The sequence below is a fragment of the Dipteris shenzhenensis genome, chromosome 28, assembly GCF_047967505.1.
Source record: "Dipteris shenzhenensis isolate YYH24624 ecotype China chromosome 28, Dip_SZ_1.0, whole genome shotgun sequence".
Lineage (NCBI taxonomy): Eukaryota > Viridiplantae > Streptophyta > Polypodiopsida > Gleicheniales > Dipteridaceae > Dipteris > Dipteris shenzhenensis.
Genome location: NC_141623.1, coordinates 22,743,041 through 22,767,239, shown reverse-complemented (window position 1 = coordinate 22,767,239; position 24,199 = coordinate 22,743,041). Strand labels below are relative to the sequence as shown.

General features: G+C 39.5%; 1 protein-coding gene across 1 annotated transcript; it reads left to right on the top strand.

Moving 5' to 3' along the window:
* Positions 1 to 15,488: 15,488 nt before the first annotated feature.
* On the top strand, positions 15,489 to 17,468 carry LOC147883335 (phenylcoumaran benzylic ether reductase IRL1-like). The gene is made up of 5 exons (XM_087399937.1): positions 15,489 to 15,907; positions 16,005 to 16,130; positions 16,266 to 16,506; positions 16,725 to 16,928; positions 17,086 to 17,468. The coding sequence occupies exons 1-5, from the start codon at positions 15,725 to 15,727 to the stop codon at positions 17,262 to 17,264; spliced, it is 933 nt and encodes a 310-aa protein (XP_087256063.1). The 5' UTR covers positions 15,489 to 15,724; the 3' UTR covers positions 17,265 to 17,468.
* Positions 17,469 to 24,199: the final 6,731 nt, after the last annotated feature.

Below are 24,199 nucleotides of genomic sequence, written 5' to 3'. Positions count from 1 at the left end.
TGGGACGTTTGAGCTTGCACTCTAAGATTGAAACCATGTTAAGTGGAAATTATATTGGAACTTAAAGAATAAAACAATTTAAAAAGTAATATTACAAGTAGGAGTAGACTTATACTACGTGACCAACCACCCCATCCCAATCGACCATCGCCCCCATGGCCTCCATCTCAATAAACCATGACTTTGTTCCTCTGTGGAATGCGCATCTCGCCTCTGTGTCTATAAGAAGGTGACCCATCACATCTTGCTATGGGCCCAATCTACGAGAGTTAGATAAAGTGCATACAATATGTATTAAAACAAATACAACAATAAATTAAATGAGAGTAAGTATGGTTGCCTCGAACACCAACCATCTGCCTACACCAAAGTGGAAGTACCTATGGAGTCCAACCATGTCCTCACAGCCCTCCTCTTACCCTCAAACTTTCGTATATCTGGTCCCTGAATGCCTTGAAAAACTTAGATTCTGATTTGTCTGCCCAACTAGGTTTAGCCTTCCCCTTTTCGATGGAAGTATGCAACGTTGACCTACAATGCTTCAAGAGCAAACCCCTTGCATGTAATTCTCATTGAACTCCCAATTTGGGAGATTAGGGTATTCTCTTTTCAATTCATCGATGCATGCTTCTTTTGGTCATCCTGAAACTACCAGTCAATAGCTATGCCGCTCTTGAAGCGGTGTCTCATCAACCGCCTCATGGTGGCCATCACTATTGAGTCCTTTTTATTTTCTATTATCTCTCCAACCATCGTGATTTCATAGGACAGGTCCTCGAGCGGGTAAGGAGGACTCATGGGAGTGGTAGAGCTAGAGAAGGGGTGTTACTACGAGTGCTTACGGAGTGAGGAGTAGTAGAGGGAGTCGGAGAGGGCAAGGGACCTAACTGGTACTAGGTCTCATTACCAAGTGGAGACCTATAGGGATGTGAGTGTGCTGACTCATCTACATCTTTCGAGTTAGCATAACATAAGCGACCCTTCCTTCCCTTACAATGGGTATGCCCAGGTGATGAACCCTCAATCGAAGGGGCTAGAGGGGATAATTGTCGAGTAGGTCCAGCTGTCGGTGTAGGAGAAGGAAGAGCTGAGGTCCTATGGGATAGCAGAGAGAAGAATCTCGCTACCTTTGCATCACTCATCTGTGCAAAAGAGGAGGCGAGAGCCAAGGGTAGGGCCTTGAGGTGTTGCCTGAGTGGAATCAAAGTCCTCTAGAGAGTAGAGATCATGATGTCTCCTCCTATCAGGGCTTTCGTACTCATCGGATGTGCCATGTGATCCCATGTCTAATTTGGGGGGATTGGACAAATGTAGACCCAAACATGAAGACAAAAAATAAAAAACAAGAGCGGTTAAGAAGCAGAAAGACAAATAATTACTTAAGACATTTATGAAATTCAAACTCAAGAAATTATGAAAAAGCAATTAATCACTTGTGAAAATTATGAAATGACATCAATGCATAAAGGATAAATATGAAAGGACAATTATTTACTTAAGGCAAATATGAAAAGCCATTTTTGAAATGATAAATATTTATGAAAGAGAAGTGGAATCCAAGAAGATTTTCATATATAAAAAATATCGCCAAAAGTATGTCTCCAAAAGTATGTATATAAAAATATATATGTCTCCAAAAGTATGCTTAAGCAAAATTGGACCCAATCCTTCATTATACAATTAGTATACAATGTGTTGTTATCCATATTCTTCTTCCTGCCCTTTGGCTCATACCATACCACTGTAAATGTTGTAGCTCTTCCTTGATCATATCTTTGCACATCAACTACTTTTGCAACCCAAAACTTCACATTTGCATATTCATCATCCGATGGCCGAACCACAACAAAACAATTGACCTCTATATCTACTTGTGGCATAAACTCTCTCTTCTTAGGACCACAATGTGGATGTGGGATTAATGATACAAATGTTGAGATATCAAGCTCCACTCGTGATATGCCAGGGTGACCGTTGTGCATTTATGTCACCGACTTGTTAGTTGCAGATGCGGTTGGTACACGGCCCATGAATAATAGCTGGATTGCAGCTATCTTTATTTACTCTAGCTAGTGGCTCAGTTAGTATGCCACCTAAGTTAGCTGAGTTTAGTGTGAGACCCACATATAGGGTTCACCTATTCATTTTGTACTTAGTTAGAGAGTTCTTTTGGCTTTCACAACTAAGAAGAGGAAAACTGTTTTCAGCCTCCACCTTTGTGTATATTCCCCCATTGTGTATGTGAGAAAGCTACAAGTGAGACTCCTTATTTCTCTCCCACTCTCTTCACATGGTATCAGAGCTTGGTTCATGGTAAGGAGCTCAAGAAAGCAAACCAAGTTAGCAGTGTCTTGGTAAGAGGATCAGTGTTGCTTTCCTTTTTCGAGTTTGGGAGAAAATCTCTGCAGATAGCACAGCCGGAAAGTGCAAGAGTGCATTGATTGGGATGCCCTTCCCGGTGTGACGAGAGGGTAGTATTTGATTCAAGGCCATTTTGGGGCCTATTTTAATGGCAAAAGTTTTTCACAAGCACTTAGAAAAGTGCCCTGTTTTTGCTGTTGTGTGGCCACTGTTCTATAGGTCGATGAAAAGTTGTTGCAGAAATTGCATCATATGCTTGTGCGTAGAGATATTGGGAGTGACAGAATCATTCTTATTGCTTGTTGATGCAAAATCATCACTAGGAAGTGACTGTGTGGTCAAATACCACTTTTGTCAGTTTTGCAGATTTGCCCTTATGAGGCAAAAGTTGTGTTTTTTGCACTAACAGAATATTTTTGCAGTATTCTATAATGGTGTCTAATGCTCTTTCACAGATGGAAACCGAAAAGCTTGACAAGAACAACTTCCAAGCATGAAAGTTTAGAATGATGAATTTCCTTAAGGGAAAAGGCTATTGGGAGCTCATTACTGGAGCTAAACAAGAACCAGTTATTCCTAATGTTCCCAATCAACAGGAGTTGCAGGCATTTAAAGGCTAGCATGAGAGAGCCAGAAAAGTTATGTACTAGCTGTCTATCAGTATTTCAGATTCTATGATTGTGCATATTCAAGATGCAAGCATACCAAAGGAGCGTGGGATACTTTGACAAAAATGTATAGCACAAATATGTAGTCAAGGAAAATGCGGCTCAAGCAGGAGTTGCATAATGTGAAAAGAGAAAATATGAGCATCAATGATTACCACATGAAGGTGAAAAAGATTGCAGATGCACCTACTTCTATTGGGTCACCAGTGGAAGATGATGATTTAGTTTCTGTGACCTTGAATGGTCTAGGAAAGGATTATGCATAATTTCGTACATCCATTGCCATCCGTGAGAATTTTCCTAATTTGAGGAGTTGATTGCTCTTCTAATTTCTCAAGAGCAAAGAAATGGTGGTGCATCTTCTTTAGGAGGAACTTCAAAAGAAGTTGTCTTCTACTCAAATGCTGGAAGAGGTAGAGGCAGAGGTAGAGCAGGCCGATTTGGAGGCTGTGGCAGAAATTAGAGTATGCAGCAAATTAAAGAAAACCAGTCCTATGGAGGAGGACATGGTAACTTTAGAGGCAGGGGGAGCCAAAGAGGTCGTGGTGGATGGTGGAGAGGCCAAAATGCAAACAGTTGAATGCTACTACTGTGGTAAAATGGGTCATATGGTTAAAGACTGCTATAAAAAGCAAAATGACATCATGACTAGCAAGGCAATTATGCCTCTAGTAGACAAGGTGATGACAGAAATGAGCATCTGTTTATGGTGCAGCACATGATCAATTCTGGGACAAGTGCAGAAGCGAGCAATGATGTGTGGTATGTTGACTCAGCTGCATCAAACCACATGATAGGTCATGTAGAATGGATGCATGATGCAAGGAAAATTGAAAGACCAGGATTTGTGGAGACTGGTGATGATACTACACATCCTATTGTGCAAATTGGTAAAATTCCTTTGTCTATGCAGGATGGAAAGAAAGAAATACATGTCTGATGTATTTCATGTTCCGAATATCACCAAGAACTTGGTTTTTGTTGGTCAAATGGTTGAGCGGGGCTTGCAGGTCAAATTTAATCCTCATAAATACTTTGTTGAGGGTATGAAAAATAAAGGTCGCTTGATAGCAAAAGGGAAGAAGAAGAGCAGGATGTTTACATTGGTGGATGCAGACATGCCTAAATTGAGTGCAGCAATGTTTGCACATGGGACAGGTGTAGTTGCAGATATTGATATGTAGCATAAACACATTGGTCATGTTAATGTACATCGACTTAAATTAATGCAGGCCCAAAATATTATTGCAAGATTGCCTAAGTTCAAGGTTGCAAAAATGCATAAGCTATGTGAAGCCTGTCAATTTGGAAAACAGGCAAGGAAACCATTTCCTAGACATGTTCAAGATGTTAGATATCAATGCTCCACTCTTGTGTAACTACGTAGGAACCAGCTAACTCTACTTGTAAGCCCCCCATATGAGGAGAAGGCATTTGAGTAGCTTGGTTATCCAGTAGGTCTTGGTTTGGACACTAGATGGGGGCCATGTGTGGCCTGATGGCTGGACGGAGTTGGCACACTACCAACTAGGTTACATGGAAGTGCAGGAAGGTATCCCATAAGTGACCGCACTGAGGGTAGATAGAGCTTTTCCGAAGGCAGCCCACTCTCGAGTTGTGGGGCCTGTTTGGAGCCTCAAATGATCCCAGATGGCTGTGGGCTGAATGGGCACCGCAAGCTAGTTGCTCTATTTTGCGCACCGGTTCTATCGTGTGGTCGGTGGCCTATTTCAGGACTGACCCCCAATCAACCATTTTGGGTGGACTGGGTTGGTCACCATATTGGGTCTAATCGACTATGGCTGGTGGCTATATAAGACTGAGCCCATGAAGCCCATTTCATCACTGGCTACAGCAACCCTAATTCCTTAGCATCCAGCCTCCATCTTCTATTGTTTCCAGCTTGCCATCGAAGCTTCTTTCACAAGAGTGCACGGTTGGGAGGCAGTACCATCTATTGTATCAGTTCTATAGTAATCAAATTTTTTATTCTCCATACTATCTGGTTTTCTCTCTTGGTACAAGATCTTGTTATCTGTTGAGCACAGACGACGTATGATTTTCTTACATGGTATCAGAGCTTGGACTCTAGCAAGAAGATTTGGTAGTGTGTTTCTGTTTGCAAGCAGATTGTGAGAGATGGCCCAGCTCGCAAGACTGTAAATCCCACCGTTCGGCGAAAGCGGAAAGTTGGACGGCTCTAACTATCCACTCTAAAAGTTCAAGATGAAGACCATCCTAAGTGCATATGAGCTTTGGGACACTGCTACTGGGGTGGACATGAGGCCGAGACTCGATCCAGCCAATGTAGGACAACAGATAGTACCAACTGCGAATGAGATTCTCGCATGGACAAGAATAAATGCAGATGTGCTGTGTTCTATTGTTTGCAGTGTAAGTGATTCGTTCAAAATGAGGATCCATGGTTTGGCTAGAAGGGGGATCCAGGATTCATAATAGAGTACATGTTGGAGAACTTGTCTCCCTCACATAGATCATGGGAGTCAAGGGCTGAGGAAATAATCTAACAGGTTAAGGGTTAAAGGGAAGCATAGAAGTGGGAGAGAAATAAGATGTAAGAGTATGGGGGTGGAGAGAGAGAGGAGAAGGGAGGAGGAGAGGGAGAGGAAGAGTTGCATGGTTGGAGGAGAGGGGAGTAGGAGACCAGGTTAGGACATGCTTTTGGATGTGGAGTTCAAGGGAGCATGGAAACTCAGAGACAAATGAATAGAACACCAAAATAGATCTCAACACACAATACCCCAAAGAGTGTGGGCTTCGTTCCATCATGGGATATTTATATAAGTTGGAAAGCTTATCTTTCTACATGTAGGAATTGCAGGACTTTCTCTCTATACATGTAGAACTTGCATCTAGGATGTGCATGTAGAAGTTGCATGTAGGAGGTGCATGTATGAATTGCATGTAGGAGTTGCATGTAGGGCTGCATGTACAAACTACATGTAGAACTTGCATATAGAAATCGTATATAGAACCTACATGTAGGACTTGCTTGTAGAACATGCATGTAGGAGTTGCATGTATAACTTGTATGTTGGATTATTGAGAAAGATTTATTCCTAGCCTTATGCAAGTACAAGTGGAGTTTTGCCGCTACTCTGCACATACATTTTATGCTACTTGAGTCCATGTTTACACAGAGTTAACACAACCACTTCATTTGACGTCTTCTAGTTAGATTGTTGTGGTCCTTCTCATTGTCACTTGTATTGGGCGCTTTAGATTTCTCCTGCTCCCATTGCTCATAGCTTTCCTTGTCCTTGTCATGGTTACTCGTGAATTTCAAATTAGTGTCATGTGACATACAATTCTATGATGTAGAAGAGGAGCCTATGACTTCATCTTCCTCAACCTTAGAGTCACTTTGCTCACTATCTTTCTCCTTGGACACTTATTGCTTACTTTTGTCCTCATACCCCTCCTGCTCTAGCACCAAGTGTAGGAAGGGAATTTGGCCACTGCACTTCTCCTGAAGTCAAGTGGTGGTGTAGCATGCAAAGATGTGGCCTTGGCTAACAGCTTTGAGCTTTGTCTCGAATGTTATGTTACCTCTAAGGCATCTTCAAAGGCAACAATCATCTTATCAATGTATTGCTGAGGCACACACCCAACATTCTTCTTCAGCCCTATGAATTTTGAGATGGATCGACAGACAACTCTGAGTTCCTACATCACTTTTGGTAGATGGTACAATCTGTGTATTTGTCCATGATTAGCAAGATGGTGCAAATAGAGATGGCTGTAGGAGGAGGCAGAAGAAAAGATAAATCGAATATTGAGGGAGATAGAAGCAACAATGACAATAGCATAGAGAGTAATATAGTAGGAGACAAATGCAATTGTAAGTGACAAGGAAGACAAATGACTTGGAGTTGAGTAATAAAGATGGATGTATTCTCACCTTAGTGGCTACATGATTTAGTGAATAACCCCATTATTGGTATGGTAAGTTAAAATTAAAGCCCTCGTAATTCCCAAATTGCCATGTGTTTTCATCATGCAAATTACCCCACCCATTGTAACCAGATAGCTTGCCAGCATGCTTGCTAACACACAAGGTGCAACCAAGTGACTATTGATCGAGTGACCTATACTCGAGCCACGTGCTACTGAGGAACCTTCTTTTCAGTAAGAATTTACTTTGATCCCATTGTAAAACTTCAAAAAACTATTTCTCATAGATCCTTGAGTTGTAATATCCCATTCAAAAGAAAGGTCCGTTTCATCCTAACTTGAAAGTTTTTTTGAGGGGTCCCAATTTGGCATTACATAGTAACACCAACATTCCTTTTCCAAATGTTTAGGAACAAATATTCCTATCATGCCATGATTTCATTTTTCTTTTAATCACCTACTGAGTCCAAGATGGTTGGAGACACAGTTCATTTAGGTGGGCTAGTTGATGCAATCACCTCTTGATTTCCTCAGATTCGTTTAAGTGATCAATAGCTGCCACTTGGAGACTGAAAACAACACATTCTAAGGGTACCACAACTTCTAACCAAAATCCATCCTAGATGGAGTTAAGTTTGTAGTGACTTTGAATGCAGTTCTATAAGCCCATAACATATTAGCATGTAGCTTCACATCCCAATCACTCTTATGATATTGCATGGTCTTGGTCAAAACTAACTTGAGAGTTTTGTTTATATATTTGTCTTCTCCATTTCCTTTGGAAGAATAGGTTGTCGAGATGCACGTGCGTAATATTAAATTCATTATTTAGTAATTGCATGACTTTATTCAAGAAGTGTGATCCTTGATCTTCACTGACAAGTTGTATGGGGCATCCATAACTTCATATGATATTTTCAAACACAAATTTATCCATGCTCTGCCTAGCTGAGTTATCCCTTAGTGCCTTAGGTTCTACCCACTTGGTAACCACAATATACTTATTCTATGTAAACCTGGCAAGCTTGAAAGGAGCAACAAAATCCAATATCCATATTTGGAATGCTTTCCAAGGATGAGTAGGTTGTAATGGCATAGATTGATTAGGAAATAGACGGCTAGTATGTTGGCATACGTCAAAAGGACATCAAACTACATACATTTTGTTTGAGCATCCTTAAATAAGGCTTCCCACCATAGTCATGCTTACAATATCTTCCAATCTGTCAATTCACCCTGAAAGTTTCCATCGGATGGGCCCGAGTGAGTGAGCTTCTTGCAAGACTATAGCATGATCATGTGGTAAAACCCATCCATGCAGAATACTATCTATACATTGGAAATAGAGATGTCCATCAATCAAAGTGAATTTCCAAGCCTTCAAGGCTAATTGCCTACATTTTTCTCTTACTCTACGATCCATAAATGTTATTCAATTTCATAGTAATCAATTGCAAAGTGCTTGGCATCGAGAATATCAATGATAACCCTTGGAGTTTCTTCTGGTGTACGTAGCCTAAATAAGCACTCGGCTCCAACATGCATTTTACCAATTTTATGAATTATTTTAAATGATGCAAGAATGCCTCAGACGTAGCATACCATGAGTCTAGAAATTACCCAATTGCAAATTGATTAAACTATCTCTGTGTATTTTTTACCAATTTACATGGAAAATAATCCATGTATTCTTTGTTTGTTGTGGCACTGATTATATGACACATCAGCAACAAAATTTGTAGATGACTATTATATGGATATTCATCATCTGTGCCTTTGAAAATTTCTTGAAAATTTGAAACTTTATTTTAATATTCTATATATGCTTGGATTCTCCTATATCTACTCCAAGGGTTCTTCCACTGGATAAGCTTCATAATCCAGTTAAGCAGTATGTCCACTCAGAAGAACATAATCTCTAGGTCTCCATCTATTAGCATGGGTACTGCTAAAAGGTAAAATCTCACGACCACCTTGAAGTGTATGAGGTCACCAATGGCTGATGCAAAGTTGATACATAGGAAGAGTTGTAGGTCTTAGGTGTGCTAAAGGTCAATAAGTGTATCCTTCCATCATTGAATAGGCCTTCTATCCATAGGGACAGGAGCTTGGGAAAATTGCCTTAGTTTCTCTACGTCTACTTTTTAAGGTGCTTGGTGGCATCTATCTCCATTAGAAGCATGCCATTATTCAATTCTACTTGTTCTCTCACCATCTCTAGTTCTGTAGGTCTTCCTTGATCATGACTTTCTTGATGGTGTCCTCAGAGGCACAGCGAAGGATCAAAGTAGCCTCTCTCTTCTCTCACTATTATAATCCTCATGCTCATGTTGAGGATCAATAGGAGAAATGGCTAATTGTTCTAGGCCCAAACTCTCTGTAGAAGAGTACTCGAATCCTACAACACCTTGTCTGCTAGTCTTGTAGAATCCCTTAGCCAATTAGATGTGCTTCACCCTTTTCTCTCTACATACTACCCCTAGGTTAGTGAATTCGAGTCTCTCTCCTTATCATCTAGTGTGATCTTAGTTGGAAGTAGCTAATTCCTTTGACTCAGGAACTCTTTGCCCCTAGCCACATATATTCATCTACTTTTCATGTGTGTATCAACCATTGGTTAAGTCATGAATTAGCCAATTGGCTATCTGGATGATTCTTGTAGCCCACACTCTAGTCTTCAAGCACATTACCAGAGTATGCCAATCGTCTATTGCCACTTAGAGATATTTCTTTTAGTAGCCTGCAACACCCAGCAACTACTTCAATTCATCTAATGTAGTGCTTAGACAAATATGCTCTTTCTTGTAGTACTTAGTGAGCTATGCATGCGAAGTCCTTTGGTGTGATGGAAACAGATGTCAACAAAGAAATTGAAGGTTGGTGTTGCTATTAAAAGGGAAATTGTATGATGATAGAGGATTTGGCATCACAACCACTTAAATAGCACTTAAATAGATAACAAAGAACAATATCTAGACAACATGGAAGCAAACCACACTTGTATGAAAAAAATAATTTGTTACAATCAAGACATCTAGGCTTGAATAGAGCACTCGTCTATGCAAGCTCCTCTTCTAGAAAGCTAAGATAGAGAGATGTCATGAACCACAATAAATGTCACTCGCCTCCTCTCTATTACAACACCTCTCTACTACGTAGACTAACTACAAAATCAGTTTCTATTACTTAAACTAGAGGGTTTTCTAGACCATTGCTTGATTGGTCTACCACCCTTAGCTTCAAGATGATCCTCCTTAGATTCGGGGTAACCACCTTAGTTGTTTTTGTCGCTCAACACTCAAGAAGTTAGCCAACGATGTACTCGCATGTTCATCAATCACGGGTCCCACCTATTCTTACGCCTACATTGGTGAGCACCTGTGTTTGCATGAACATAGGGCCAACATACATTGATGAAGTTAAGGTGACCACAAACAATTTCTCCAAGGCCAACATCATGGCACCATGAGAATCCTTAATCAAGCCACAAATGTTTCCAATATTTATTATCAACAAACTAAACCCCACCGTATTTAGTTATGTATAGCAGCCGATGTGTGAAAAGCATCTAGACACCATCAAATAGATGTAAGAACTTGGTTGATTTTGATGTCCATTTAATCAAAAACCATGAATCCAAAATGGTGACATAGGTACGTTTGAACTAGAAACATAATTTCAATTCCTTATAAAGTCATCATGGAAAAGATTATTGTTTTTTTTTCCTTGTGTAAAAAGAAACTTTATGTGAGAGTACACTGGGTTTGTTGGCCCATGTGCAGTGGAATGCTTGTAGATGGAGCATATATCACAATGAAGATATTCAAGAACTACTTGTCCTATTGGTGACATTGAATTTTTCCATGAGGTGGATGTGATCAGCACTGTGAAGCATCGAAACCTGGTGCCTTTGAGAGGTAATTGCTATGTGGACAAGAGTGATCTAATAGGCCATTAAACACATAATCATCTATGACTTCATTCCCAATGACACTTTATACGATCTTCATTTCACCAAAAAGATAGGCCTCGATGAAAGAAAAAAACTTTAGGAATCATGAGAGGTTTAACTTAACTTCATTAGGATGTGAAATTAATGATGATTCCTAGGGACATCAAGGCCAATAGTACCCTCCTAGATGCAAATTCTAATGATCTAGCAAAGTTGACACCTGAGGGTGCAATGCATGTGAGCATGTCAACATCTTTCACTTGCTCACATTCTTCCCACTTGCTCTTCCATCCTTCACAATTGATTGGTTCATTGCATTCTTAAATGATGAACCCAAAGAGCCTGAGAAAAAGATGTCTTTCCACATCTACATGTGATACCACATCCAACATCATATTTTTGTTTCGAGCACATAATTTTTTTACTAGAATAAAAATTGACAAGTTGCAAACCTTGATTCCTCCATCGGGCCCCCTCCCATTTCCTCCATCATCATGTCAAAAGCTTTGACCCACAACTCCATGGTACTACTGTGCTTGACCCTTCTTCTCACAAACTTATGAAGGGTTTTGAAACTTGCTTTTTGAACTGCAACTTTTCATATCTTCAACTTACAGTTACCTTTTCATATGATTAGATCAAATACAATCTAAGGTTTAAAATTTGACATGTGGCTCAATATCAACTCAATAGCTTGAAATATTATCTAGGCTAGTCATGCAAAGAATAATTTAAAGGTCAACCTTGTATAAAACTTGGCAGGGAAGATTTTATATGAGAAGAGACCATCAAAGCAAAGGATGTAAAAATGCAAGATACATAATGAATTTGAAAAATTCCATTGAATTTGGTGAATAGGAGGAGATTTAAGGAAGATATTGTAAGATGCTAGAGTATTGTGTGCTTATTGGAGGGAGGAAGCGATTCAAATAATAATAAGTCCATGTGCATTACCATTGATGGCATGGATTAGAACACAAATACTTTTTCAATTTATAGATGAACCCCACCTCCATTGGAGGGTAAACATGGACTAAAAGCACACTTGTGTGGATTATTAGTGCATAAATATAGACTCTTTTGTGATGTATGGATTGAAAGTTTGCATGGACATGATAGTAACCAAGTGGAAACATCCCATCATGAAAGAAATACAAAAGGTTAGAGATGCATGTGGATGTTTACCTCACATATTGTGTGCACAAGCTAATAATTGATGGAGAGAAAACAAAAATAGTAACATATTTGGTATAGGATATATGCTAGTTGGTTTGAATTTTTTTGAAAATGTGGAAGTTGGTTTTCTTCTTGTTGGCCATACATATGAAGACATAGATCAAATGTTTAGTGTTAACTCTGGAGAGTTGAAGTCACAGGATGTTTTGACTATGGATTATATGTTATTATGAACTCGAAAACAATTGAAGTTCTCAAAAGGAAAAGTCAAAAGTGGCTATCTTGGAGAGCATTCATAGAGCTACATTTAAAATAAGGAGTTGATGATCTAAGAGGGAACACAAATCCACACACTTTTGGTTTAGCATGCATAAAAATACTCCAATGATGCAATGGAAGAACTACTTAGTGGATGCAAAGCATTTACAGAGTGAGCCATTATTATGCTTCTTTACAATGAAACTCCATTGGAGGGACTAGATTTGTTCTATTAAAAAAAAGGCACTTAACATAGATGAAATGAAAGGTTTGAAGACTTTACTTCTCATCTTAAAGTATGATGCAAAGAAATATTGAGCACTCTAAGTAAAAATTGGGAGATAATCAAGTCAAATGAGGAGCTTTTGAATCTTGAAAAAGCGATAAGAAATCTAATAAGAATTGAATACTTTGAATCTTTTTGGGCAGATCAAGATGATTCATGATGTGAGAAATGACTTTGAGCTTGAAGATATTGTTAGGGGGTTTCCATTTTCTTAGCAAAAACACCCGAGTGACAACCAGGAAAAAGGTGGGAGGGGTCGAAATATATACTCTCAAGTCATTTTTGGGGAGCACAAAATTCAAATTCTTTTCAAGGAGTATGTAAGTACATGTGAAATATTGATGAATAGAGGTAGATGTAAGTATACCTTTATATAATGTCCAAGTGGTGACTTATTTGATGACTTTCAAATATCCTTTTTTTTCTTTCACCATTTGATAGATCATGATCCTACTAATTGCAAGTGTTTTTGCACATATTGACTAACAATTCACTGTGCTCTTTTGAAAGCACAATCCAATGTCCAAACTTAAGGCATCTCAATAGAGACATGTAAAAGGAATCATGAAGTTGCGATTGTAGCACAAAAATCTCATCAAAATGAAATAGCCACATCAATTTTATAAGTTTGAGAGACAATTGAGTGGACACCATGCATGCTGAAACTAAGTTACACATTTACTTTACATATTATACCCCCATGCTTTACACATTTAATTACCTATTATACCCCCACGATTGAGCTTTTGCTTTATGGTTGCACATGTAACCACTAACAACAAAATTTCCATTCCATCCGTGCATGATGATTCATACCCAAGCTTTTAGTGTTGCATGCTTTGGCTAGTCTTACACCACTTGTGTTTCCATGATTACGTCATATGATCATGGCACAAAGATTTGTCATAGAGCTTCCATAGCATGAAACATTTTTGCCTCTGTTGGTGGCCTATACCTACCAGATGGCTTCTATAGCATGAAACCATGTTGTCTATGTTTGTGGCCTGCACTTATAAGGTAGACATAGTGTTATATGGATCATTCAATAGCATTTCACATGGTTGTTATGTGCCAAGCATGCATTATAGTTGCATCATTTGCTAATTATTTTACAATAAATAAGTTTTTCCTCGAAATTTCCCAAGCCAAAGAAAGTGAAACAACCATAGAGGAAGATGTACATGATAAGGGGACCTATTGAGCTTTATGGTTCTTACATACCAATGGCCAAGAGTGTGGCTTTATGTTTTAAATTACTTTGACTTATAAATACACACACACACACACACACACACACACACACACACACACACACACACACACACACACACACAGAAATCCATAGTGCAAAATGTGCATGATAGGGGGACCTCTTGAGTCTAATGGTTATTACATAACATCGGCCAAGAGTGTGGCTTTATGTTTTAAATTGATTTGACCTATGAATACTAGGGGGGGAGAGAGAGAGAAAGAGAGAGAATCTTCTTGTAAAAACAATTAGAAGTATGGTGAAGATGAGAGGGTAATTTAAAGTGGTGTGGTGAAGGTAAGAGAATGTTAGCAAATGTGGAAAACCTCTATATAATATGAGTATAGATAATATGTTTCTTCCTAAAATGAAACATTTGATCTAAAATAATAGAACTTTCACAATAGTAAGGAACAATAAAACTCTAATCTCTATATTATGAATGACTCATAATGTAACATAGAAAATGCGAAGTTGTAACACAACCAATAGTAAAGAAAAATAAAAAATTAATATCTACATTATGAATTATTTATTTCAATTTTGATGCATGGTGGAAAACTTTCCCTTACCAATAAATAGGTCTTCAACATCACAACATTACTTGTTTTTGCTTTTATAGCCATGTGGACAAAGTTTTTAGTATAAAAAGGCTTATGATTTCATGGCATCCCAACTTTACTTCTTTTTCCTTTTATAACAATCGAGGGAGTGATGTAAAGGTCTTTTTTAATGAAAGTGGACTAAGTTTTCAGTATAAAAAATCTTATGATTTCATGCCAGAGGGGGTATGAACAATGGTAGGTAACAATTGGACTTGAGGATCACTTCTTCAAAAGATTGAATAAACAAGTTGATAAATCATGAGATGTATGCAAGGAAAGGTCAAGGAGACATTGTATTATATTGTGCGATTGTAACATGCTAACAACTTATAATCAAACTCCACAAGGACCCATGTTCTCAAAATCTTAAATAAAAATACGCATTTGGTAAAAGTTAAAAAGGGTACCCATCCTCTTGAATCCAAGCAATCTTGATATGTAAATGTAATAAAACAAGGTGAAAAGGCCAAAGGTGTATGTGTAAGCTCAAAGGCGTGCTGGCATATTGAATGCATCTAAACAAGTGACCTTTCGCAATGAAAGTCCTCTTGCCCATTTATAACTTGAGGAAGAACAAAAAATATTTGTTTAGTTTCTTGGGAAATACAAAAGGCATTCATTGACTACCAAGTTGTTGGGGGGGGCTCGGGGGTTTAAAAAGGATAGATGTGTCAAATCCATTCCATAGTAGGGAGGTGGTCTTTTCATGCGCCAAAGTTGGAGCTTTGAATGACTAGCTGAATTGATTATTGATGTACCATTCAACTCACAACTCAAAATCTAAGTAATGCTAATTATAAAGCCCAACCATATATATACAAAGTGCAATGCCAAGGATGAGGCATTCATAAGGAAAAAACATACTGATATAGGAACAAGTTGGTTTTTTTTGGGGCCTGACGAGCCCCTTAATACAAGTCGACTGTTTCTTTCTTTCTATGTTTCTAAAGGGATGAGGCTTTCATTTATCCTACAATATTCACATAGAACTTTTTTCTTGATAGATGCAAAGACCTGGAACAAGCCGAAAGTTTTGAAGTTTCTTTTACAAGATTTGCACTGTTGATGGGACATTCCCCCTTCTCCCTGCACTCGAACTAGGCACATCCACCTGTGGCCTATCTTGATGGCTTCTCTAGGGATTTGAAAGGAGGCACGAGCGCAAGTGGGTGAACAACCAACTCTATGAGGAGGAGCTCATTCTCCACCATATGCCTTTAGTTGTTTGTGAATATTGATGCTACAAGAAGCAACATGGAGGCCAAGCCCAAGTCAAAAGTTCTCATCATAGGAGGCACAGGTCACCTTGGGCACTGGATTGCCAAGGCTTGCATCGCCCTCGATCATCCCACCTTCGCCCTCATCCGACCTGCCACCATTTCTGCCAATCCTCCCTCACTCCAATCTCTCGCAGCTTTGCCCATCACCGTCCTTGAGGTTGCCATCCTCATCTCTTTGTTTCTGTCACTCTTAATTCTTCTTGCTCTTGTGGGCAGTTGTTATTCAGCTCTATTTCTGAATTTCTTTCATCCAGGGCTCTTTGGAGAACTACGACAGCCTTGTTCAAGCCATCCAGCAAGTTGATATCGTGATTTCTGCAGTCAAAGGACCTGATCAGCTCAACATTGTCTCCGCCATCAAGGAGGTTGGAACGATCCAGGTATGCGCATGAGCTGTTGATGCGGAGAGAGAGAGAGAGAGAGAGAGACACGCACACACACACACACACGCACGCACGCACACGCAGAGTTACTCTTTTCAAGAGTTGACTAGCTGTTTTTTGCTCGGCACAAAGCGCTTTCTGCCGTCCGAGTTCGGCGTTGATGTCGATCGTGTCCAAGCTCTACCGTGCGTACAGCCGATGTTTAAGAAGAAAGCCCAGATTCGTCGTGCAATAGAGGAGGCAGGAATTCCTTACACCTATATTTGCAGCTTCTGTTTTGCCGACTATTTTGTTAGGAACCTTGCCCAGCCAGGCCGACTAAATGCCCCGCCCACAGACAAAGTGATCATCCATGGTGATGGCAACACAAAGGGTGAGTTATAAGGGTATACCTGTTGCACTTTGTGTGTGTCAAAATTGTTTGAATGGAAGCAAAACATGGTATGCACAGTTTGTGGGCTGATTTCGATGTTGAAACTTCTCATCCTCCATGTCTTCTTTCACCTTCATTCTGCACGAAATTTGTGAAAGCGCGAAGAACAGAGGAACCTGTCGGTGGCCATAGTTAAACCGTCTGCTTGCCTTGTGCAGCTGCCTTTTTATGTGAAGAAGACATCGGAACATTCACCATCATGGCTGCGGATGACCCAAGGACTATGAACAAGGTTGCTCATCTCAGGTTTCCAGGAAATGTTCTCTCTCAAAATGAGATGGTGGCTATATGGGAAAGAAAAATTGGGAAGACCCTGGACAAGATTTTCATTTCCGAGGAGGAAATGATTCAAATGGTCGAAGGTGAGCATTGTTTTCTCCAAATTATTGGTTGTGGAGCTGTAGTTTTACTAGATTTAAGGTGTCATCATGTCTCATGCTAAAGATTTAAAGATCGAAGAAATTATGTCCTCCTACACGGCCTCTATTGACCAAAGAGGGCCAACCTGCTATATTGCAGCTCAACCTTTCACATTTGAAAACGCTGCAACAGCTATGAAACATGCCATCTTTGTGAAGGGAAATATGTGCAATTTTCAGATAGGTGAGCACGATGTGGAAGCCTCCCATCTTTATCCAACCCACAAGTATACAACAGTGGATGAGTACCTTCAAAACTTATTGGACGAAGCAAAATGAAAATCTTGTGTTACGTTTTCTTGCAAATATGTAAGGATTGTCTCCCCTCGTCAAGGGAAGCCAGCTGTATAACAAAGGGGACTATCACAGTCGAAGAAGAATCTCCCCTTCTTGGAGTATCTTCAAGGGAAGCAGCTGTAATAACAAAGGCGACTATGACAATCGCTCTCACATCACATTTTCAGTACTTGTGTTTGATTTAACCACACAATACAATATTGACTTGCTCAATATTTTATACTAGTGACAATGGTAGCAATTCAAGTGTGCCATTCCTATAAATATTTGTCTGCTTTTTCCTCTTGTGCTTATTTGTCTCTCAATTTGCTTTTCTCACTTGGTTTCAGCCTTCTCTCTCTGTGTCTCTCTCTCTCTCTCTCTCTCTCTCCCGTGTGCACGCCGTATGTGTGTAAAATTCAAAATTTCCAGGAAGAGGGCAACGCAAGGCAAAGAGGGCATAAGCAATTGCTTTGGAGTGAAATAGGAGAGAGGGAAAGCATATGATTATGCTTATGCTTATATGCATATGCATATGAGTGTGAGAGGGTAGGGGAATTAGGGAACAGGCCATAAGCAAATGCTTAGGAGTGATAGGATAGGGGAAGCGAGCTTATGAGTGAAATAGGGGAGAGGGAAAGCATATGATTATACTTATGCTTATATGCATATGCATGAGCATATGAGCATATGCTCATGCATAAGCATATAAGCATAAGCATACACAAATGCATATGCTTAAAGGTGTAGGAGAGGGTAGGGGAATTGGGGAAGGAGGGCATAAACAAATGCTTAGGAGTGATAGGATAGGGAAAAGAGAGGAAAAGAGAGAAGGCAAGAGAGGAAAAGAGAGGAAATAAGAAAAGAGGAGAAGAGAGAAAATAAGAGAGGGGAGAAGAGAGGGGAAGAAGAGGAGAAGAGGGAGAAGAGCAAAAAGGGAGAAGAGAAGAGAGGGGAATATAGGAAATAAGAGAAAAGATAGGAGAAAAGAGAAGAGAGGAAATAAGAGAAGAGAGGGGAAGATAGGAAAAGAGACGAAAAGAGAGAAAAAGAGAGGAAAGGGAGAAGAGAAGAGAGGGGAAGAGAGGAAATAAGAGAAGAGAGGAAATAAGAGAAGAGATAGGAAATAAGAGAGGAAATAAGAGAGGGGAGAGAATAGGAAGGAGAAGAGAGGAAAAGAGAGAAGGAAAAGAGAGGAAAGAAGAGGGAGGGAAAGAGGGAGGAAAAAGAGAGGAGAAGAGAAAGGAGGAGAGGACATAAGAGGGGGGAGAAGCGAGGAAAGGAGAAAAGAGAAGAGAGGGGAAGAGAGGAAATAATAGAAGAGATAGGAGAAAAGAGAAGAGAGGAAATAAGAGAAGAGAGGGATAGAGGAGAGAAGAGAAGCATAAAAAAGAGAAGAGGAAATAAGAAAAAAGAGAATAGAGGAAATAAGAGAGGGAAGAAGAGAGGAGAACAAGGGAGAAGAGAGGATAAGAGTGCCTACGTCCATCACTGCAGCTAGCGCTTAAGGCGCTAGCTGCAAGCCAATGCAATCACTAAAAGAAAAATAGGAAAAGAGAGTTGTTACCTGGAAATGACGTGTCCTAGAATCAGATAATCCCGCTCGAAAGAGGAGGTGTTTCGTGTCCTAGTCCTATAAAAGAGAGGAAACATACGCTTTTAAGAAAACTAATTAGTGAAAGGAGGAGTTTGGAGAAGCAACATTTCAAAGGGCATGGATTAAGGAGACAAAGAGAAGCGTACAAACAAGGAGAAAGCACGGAAACAATAGGAATAGCTTTCATACCCTTCTCTTTCATGATTGTTTTTTGTGTATTGTTTTCTCCTTTAAAGAAAGAAAAGGAAAGAAAAGGAGAAGAGAAATTTTAGAAAAAGGAAGGGAAAGTGAGTAGAGGAAGGGAAAGTAGAGAAATACCAAAAAAAGAAGAGGTGAGCCTTCTTTTCTTCACGAAATCTCGTTTTTGGTCCTTCAACTCTGAAAATAAAGCATGAAAATGAGCACATGGTCTTAGCAATGCAAGGAGAAACATGCTTCAATACTCACAAAACGAAATGGGGGAAGGGAAAAACCTACATTGTTTAAATACACACCTTCTTGGAAAATGTCATTTCACGCGAGTAGAGAGGGAGCACAAGTGTTGGGAGAGGGACTCGGTAGGGGTGAGGAGTGTGAGGAAGAGGTTGGAGGAAGGTAAGGTTGTCGGAGGTGAGGTCGCCGAAGGTAAGGAAGGAGGAGAGGTTTTTGCTTTTTTCGCGATGAAATTGTGAAACGGTCAAGTAGACATTGCCTCTTTTCGAACACCGATAGGGTACATGCGTTGCTTGAAAGGAGCATTTTCAAAGGACAATAAGCTTAGTGGGCTCAAGTCCCATGATTAGCACAAGGTCTTACATGTATTCTAAGTTGTAGGACTAGTGTACCGATAATCGTGATGCATTATATTAGTGTAATTATGATTATGTTATATTATTGATATGACTTCTTTGTTTCTTGGATAGTTCATCCTCCCAATTATAGTGAAAGGGTGCTTACAAGAAGATGTTAGAAATTCTATATTCAAGATCAGTGGTATTGTGAGGTATGCTTACTCTCAACTCACATTGATAACATTTTTTTCAATTTAAGTTAAATAATCTGTAGATATATTATGAATCCTACATGGGCATGTGAAATAGGTGGACATCTCAGAAAGAGATCTCCATATAGAGCATCAAGAAGGATAGGGTGCACTCCATTGAAGTGGTGTGCTTGCTTGAGAAGCACTTTTCCTGAGGCATTATGACAACTCAAGTGCACTTGCGTGTGCACATAGTTGAGGAGGTGGCCATTGCAGGTATAGCTTATAGTCGATGGATGTTTTTTCTCGAATGGTTTATGAAAACTTTGAAGGGATTTTTAAGGCAGAGAGCAAGACTGGAAGAAAGCATGGCAGAGGGGGATGGCTTGTGCAAGAGTCATTAGTATATATCACAGAGTTTCTTGCATCCATGGATCTCGATATGCTGCAAGCTTGGCATAACAAGGATGATGATCGCATCATTGGTGAGGTTTCCCAAGGAAAAGGGATTGAAAGAAAGATCAACAAAGAGAAAATGGAGAAATTTAATAAGTTTTGTATCCTCAATAGTAAGGAGATGCAAAAGTCATGGTTTAGAACTATTTACAACGGTCCCCATTCTACAGTGAAGAAAGACAGTAGTGGTTTTTTTTAATAGACTCCACCAAACTTTGGATCGATGAAAGTGATACTTTTGTTCTTTCCGAGCATTGTGAGTAGGTGCATACTAATTATTTAATCAATAGAATGATTTCATTTTTAAAGATCAATTGGTACATGTAGTTAAGCATAAATTCATATAATTGATGGCATTTGACACCCATCTTTAATATAGGTGGTTTTTCATCCGGATCGTTCTGATCCAAGATGGTGGTATGTGATCTAAGTTGTGCCATGAACTAAATAGATTTTTGAAGATAGAGATGTGGATATGGATATGCCACTACCAATGCCGGATCCAATTAATCCAGACGGATCTAGCAAAGAAGATGAAGATCACAACATGAGCCAAGAAGAAGATGCACATAATGACATCACACAGGAGGAAGATGGAGATCGCAATATTGAGGAAGAAGATGACGATCAAGAATCACCCGACTTTATTGAAGAAGGGGAATTACAAGATCAATTCTTAAGTGAATGTATGATGCCAGAGTACGATGATGATATAAGAGATCAATTCCGTATAGAGTTGGAGATAGACTTGTAGGCTTGGCTCAGAATGAAAGCCGTTGATGTAAATGCTCTTGATTGATTTTTTTCATCTCAAATTTGGACATGAATATATGAGCTTCAAACTTGATGTACATGCTCTTGTATTTTTATTCTTTCAAAGGATCAAACATGTATAAAAAGATTTTTATTAAATAATTGGGAAACACTCTCTGTTAAAGGTCGTATAGAGAAAAACACTCTCTATTAAAGGTTGGTATAGGAAAGTGTCTTAGAGTCGGTATATACCGACCTTTACACTTCTATCATTGGTCGGTATATATCAACTGTTACACTTCTTCCAAAGGTCGGTATAAACCGACCATTAACACTTCTATTAAAGGTCATTATATACCAACCTTTTTAATCCCACCGTATGTACCGACGATTAGCACATTGTGCATGCTAAACATTAGTGCTTAATCTTTAGAACAAGGCCCATGTGTAGTAGTGTCTATACTTATACCTTGTATATACGTTACTTCAATGTCACCCCTACTTTTGTTCCCCCTTGCTCTTGACTAGATTTGTAACTTTGAAAGGATTGTGATTTGCATCCCTTAAAAAGCTTATGAAAGTGCACGAGACGTTGATGAGGAATCGGCCTTCTTTCATCGCTCATACTTTTGTAGTCCATTTAGATCCATCTAAAATCATGCGGCACTTCTAACTCAACTACTACTAGGAACCTTCCCATAAACCACTTTTTTCGTAACCTGCGTATTCTATTTGCATCATCAAACAATCATGCCGCATTTTCAAGACTACACCATTAAGCTTATGCAAAACCCATAAAAAAGCTTTACATTCGATTTAACATGCTGAATATTACAAATCTAGTAAGTTAGTCAAAATTTTATTAGTGGGTTATTTGAATTGACTTCACTATATAGTATATAATAAGGTAGTTACTCTACTAGAACTTTTGAAGTTTAGCATCTGTATTGACATCTTTGTGAAGTATCCAAGAGAATTATCAAACTTAAGTTCGAGCATGTGGTAACATAAGAAGGGATGTGGAAGGGGGGACGTGAGCGTGGTCATTGGTGACATATTTTGCCTCAATTCTTTTTGGATAGAATAAGCTCGAGTTTTAGTTTGAGGATGCCCTTATTGAGAAAAGAAATTTTGTAACAATTGGGAGATAATGAATTTGTAGTTGAGCATCTGTAGTGATATCTTTACAAATTCAGATTGAGAATGCTGCAACTATCTGTGAGCGTCTGCTACTAATAAAATATTTTGCCATCTACTTTCCCACATCGCGTGCATTCTTGGCCGCAACATAGTACATCCAAGGTCTTGTTCCATGAAGAGAAGGTGAAATCTAGGCTTGAGTCTATGCAGTTGTAGCATGCTTGAACTTAAGTTTGAGCATGCATCATGTTTTGAATTTGGTAACATCTTTTTAAATTAGCTGTGTGGCATACTCGAGGCTGCAAAGAATTTCAAGTGCACAAGCTTCTGTCGGTAGATTGTTAGTTGGATTTCAAAAATTTTGACTTGATGATTTCTTTAGCCACTATGTGACGATGAAGATCACTATCAGTCTTCCATGAATATTTATTCTCGTAGGTGCCATGACAAAATAAAACAAATGTAGTACAATGCTGTGCATTTTGGCCTCTCTGCCATCCACCACGACCTCTTTGGCTCCCCCTGCCTCTAAGGTTACCACGTCCTCCTCCATAGGACTGGTTTTCTTGAATTTGCTGCATATTCTAATTTCTACCACGGCCTCCAGATTGGCTTGCTCTACCTCTGCCTCTACCTCTTCTAGCATTTGAGTAGAAGACAGCTTCTTTTGAAGTTTCTCCTGAAGAAGATGCATCACCATTTCTCTGCTCTTCAGAAATTAGAAGAGCAATCAACTCCTCAAAATCAGGAAAGTTCTCACGGACGGCAATGGATGTCCGGAACTATGCATAATCCTTTCCGAGACCATTCAAGGTCACAGAAACTAAATCATCATCTTCCACTGGCAACCCAATAGAAGCAAGTGCATCTGCAATCTTCTTCACCTTCATGTGGTAGTCATTTATGCTCATATTTTCTCTCTGCACATTATACAACTCCTGCTTGAGCTGCATTTTCCTGGCTTGCGTATTTGTGCTATACATTTTTGTCAAAGTATCCCACGCCTCCTTCGGTGTGCTTGCATCCTGAATATGCACAATCATATAAGAATCTAAAATACTAATAAATAGCCAGTACATAACTTTTCTGGCTCTCTCATGCCATCCTTTAAATGCCTATAACTCGTGTTGATTGGGAACATTAGGAATAACTGGTTCTTGTTCAGCTCCAATAATGAACTCCCAATAGCCTTTTCCCTTAAGGAAATTCATCATTCTAAACTTCCATGCTGGGAAGTTGTTCTTGTCAAGCTTTTCAGTGACAATCTATGAAAGAGCATCAGACGCCGTTACAAAACACTGCAAAATATTCTGTCACTGCAAAAAACACAACTTCTGCCTCAGAAGGGCAAATATGCAAAATTGACGAAAGTGGTATTTGACCACACAGTCACTTCCTAGTGACGATTATGCATCAACAGGCAGTAAGAATGATTTTGTCACTCCCAATATCTCTGCGTACATGATACGATGCAATTTTTGCGGTAACTTTTCACCGACCTGCGGAACAGTGTTCACACAGCAAAAATAGGGCACTTTCCTGAGTGCTTGCGAAAAACTTTCGCCACCAAAACGGGCCCCGAAATGGCCTCGAATAAAAAAAATAACATCACCGAAAGGGCTTCGCTCTACAATCCCGTAGCTTATACTGTCCTCTCGCTACACCGCGAAGGGTGTCCCAATTTGAGACACTGCACTCTTGCACTTTCTGGCTGTGCTACCTGTAGAGATTTGCTCCCAAAACCCAAAAAGGAAAGTAACACTGATCCTCTTACCAAGACACTGTGAACTTGGTTTGCTTTCTTGAGCTCCTTACCACGAACCGAGCTCTGATACCATGTGAAGAGAGTGGGAGAGAGGTAAGGAGTCTCACTTGCAGCTTTCTCACATACACAATGGGGGAATACACACAAAGGTGGAGACTGAAAACAGTTTTCCTCTTCTTAGTTGTGAAAGCCAAAAAGAACTCTCTCTTAGTACAAAAGGAATAGATGAACCCTATATGTGGGTCTCAAACCAAACTTAGCTAACC

Coding starts and splice junctions, on each gene's coding strand:
- LOC147883335 (XM_087399937.1), top strand. CDS start 15,725: ATGGAGGCCAAGCCCAAGTCAAAAGTTCTCATCATAGGAGGCACAGGT. Junction 15,908..16,004: donor TGCCCATCACCGTCCTTGAG/GTTGCCATCCTC, acceptor TCTTTCATCCAG/GGCTCTTTGGAGAACTACGA. Junction 16,131..16,265: donor AGGAGGTTGGAACGATCCAG/GTATGCGCATGA, acceptor CTCGGCACAAAG/CGCTTTCTGCCGTCCGAGTT.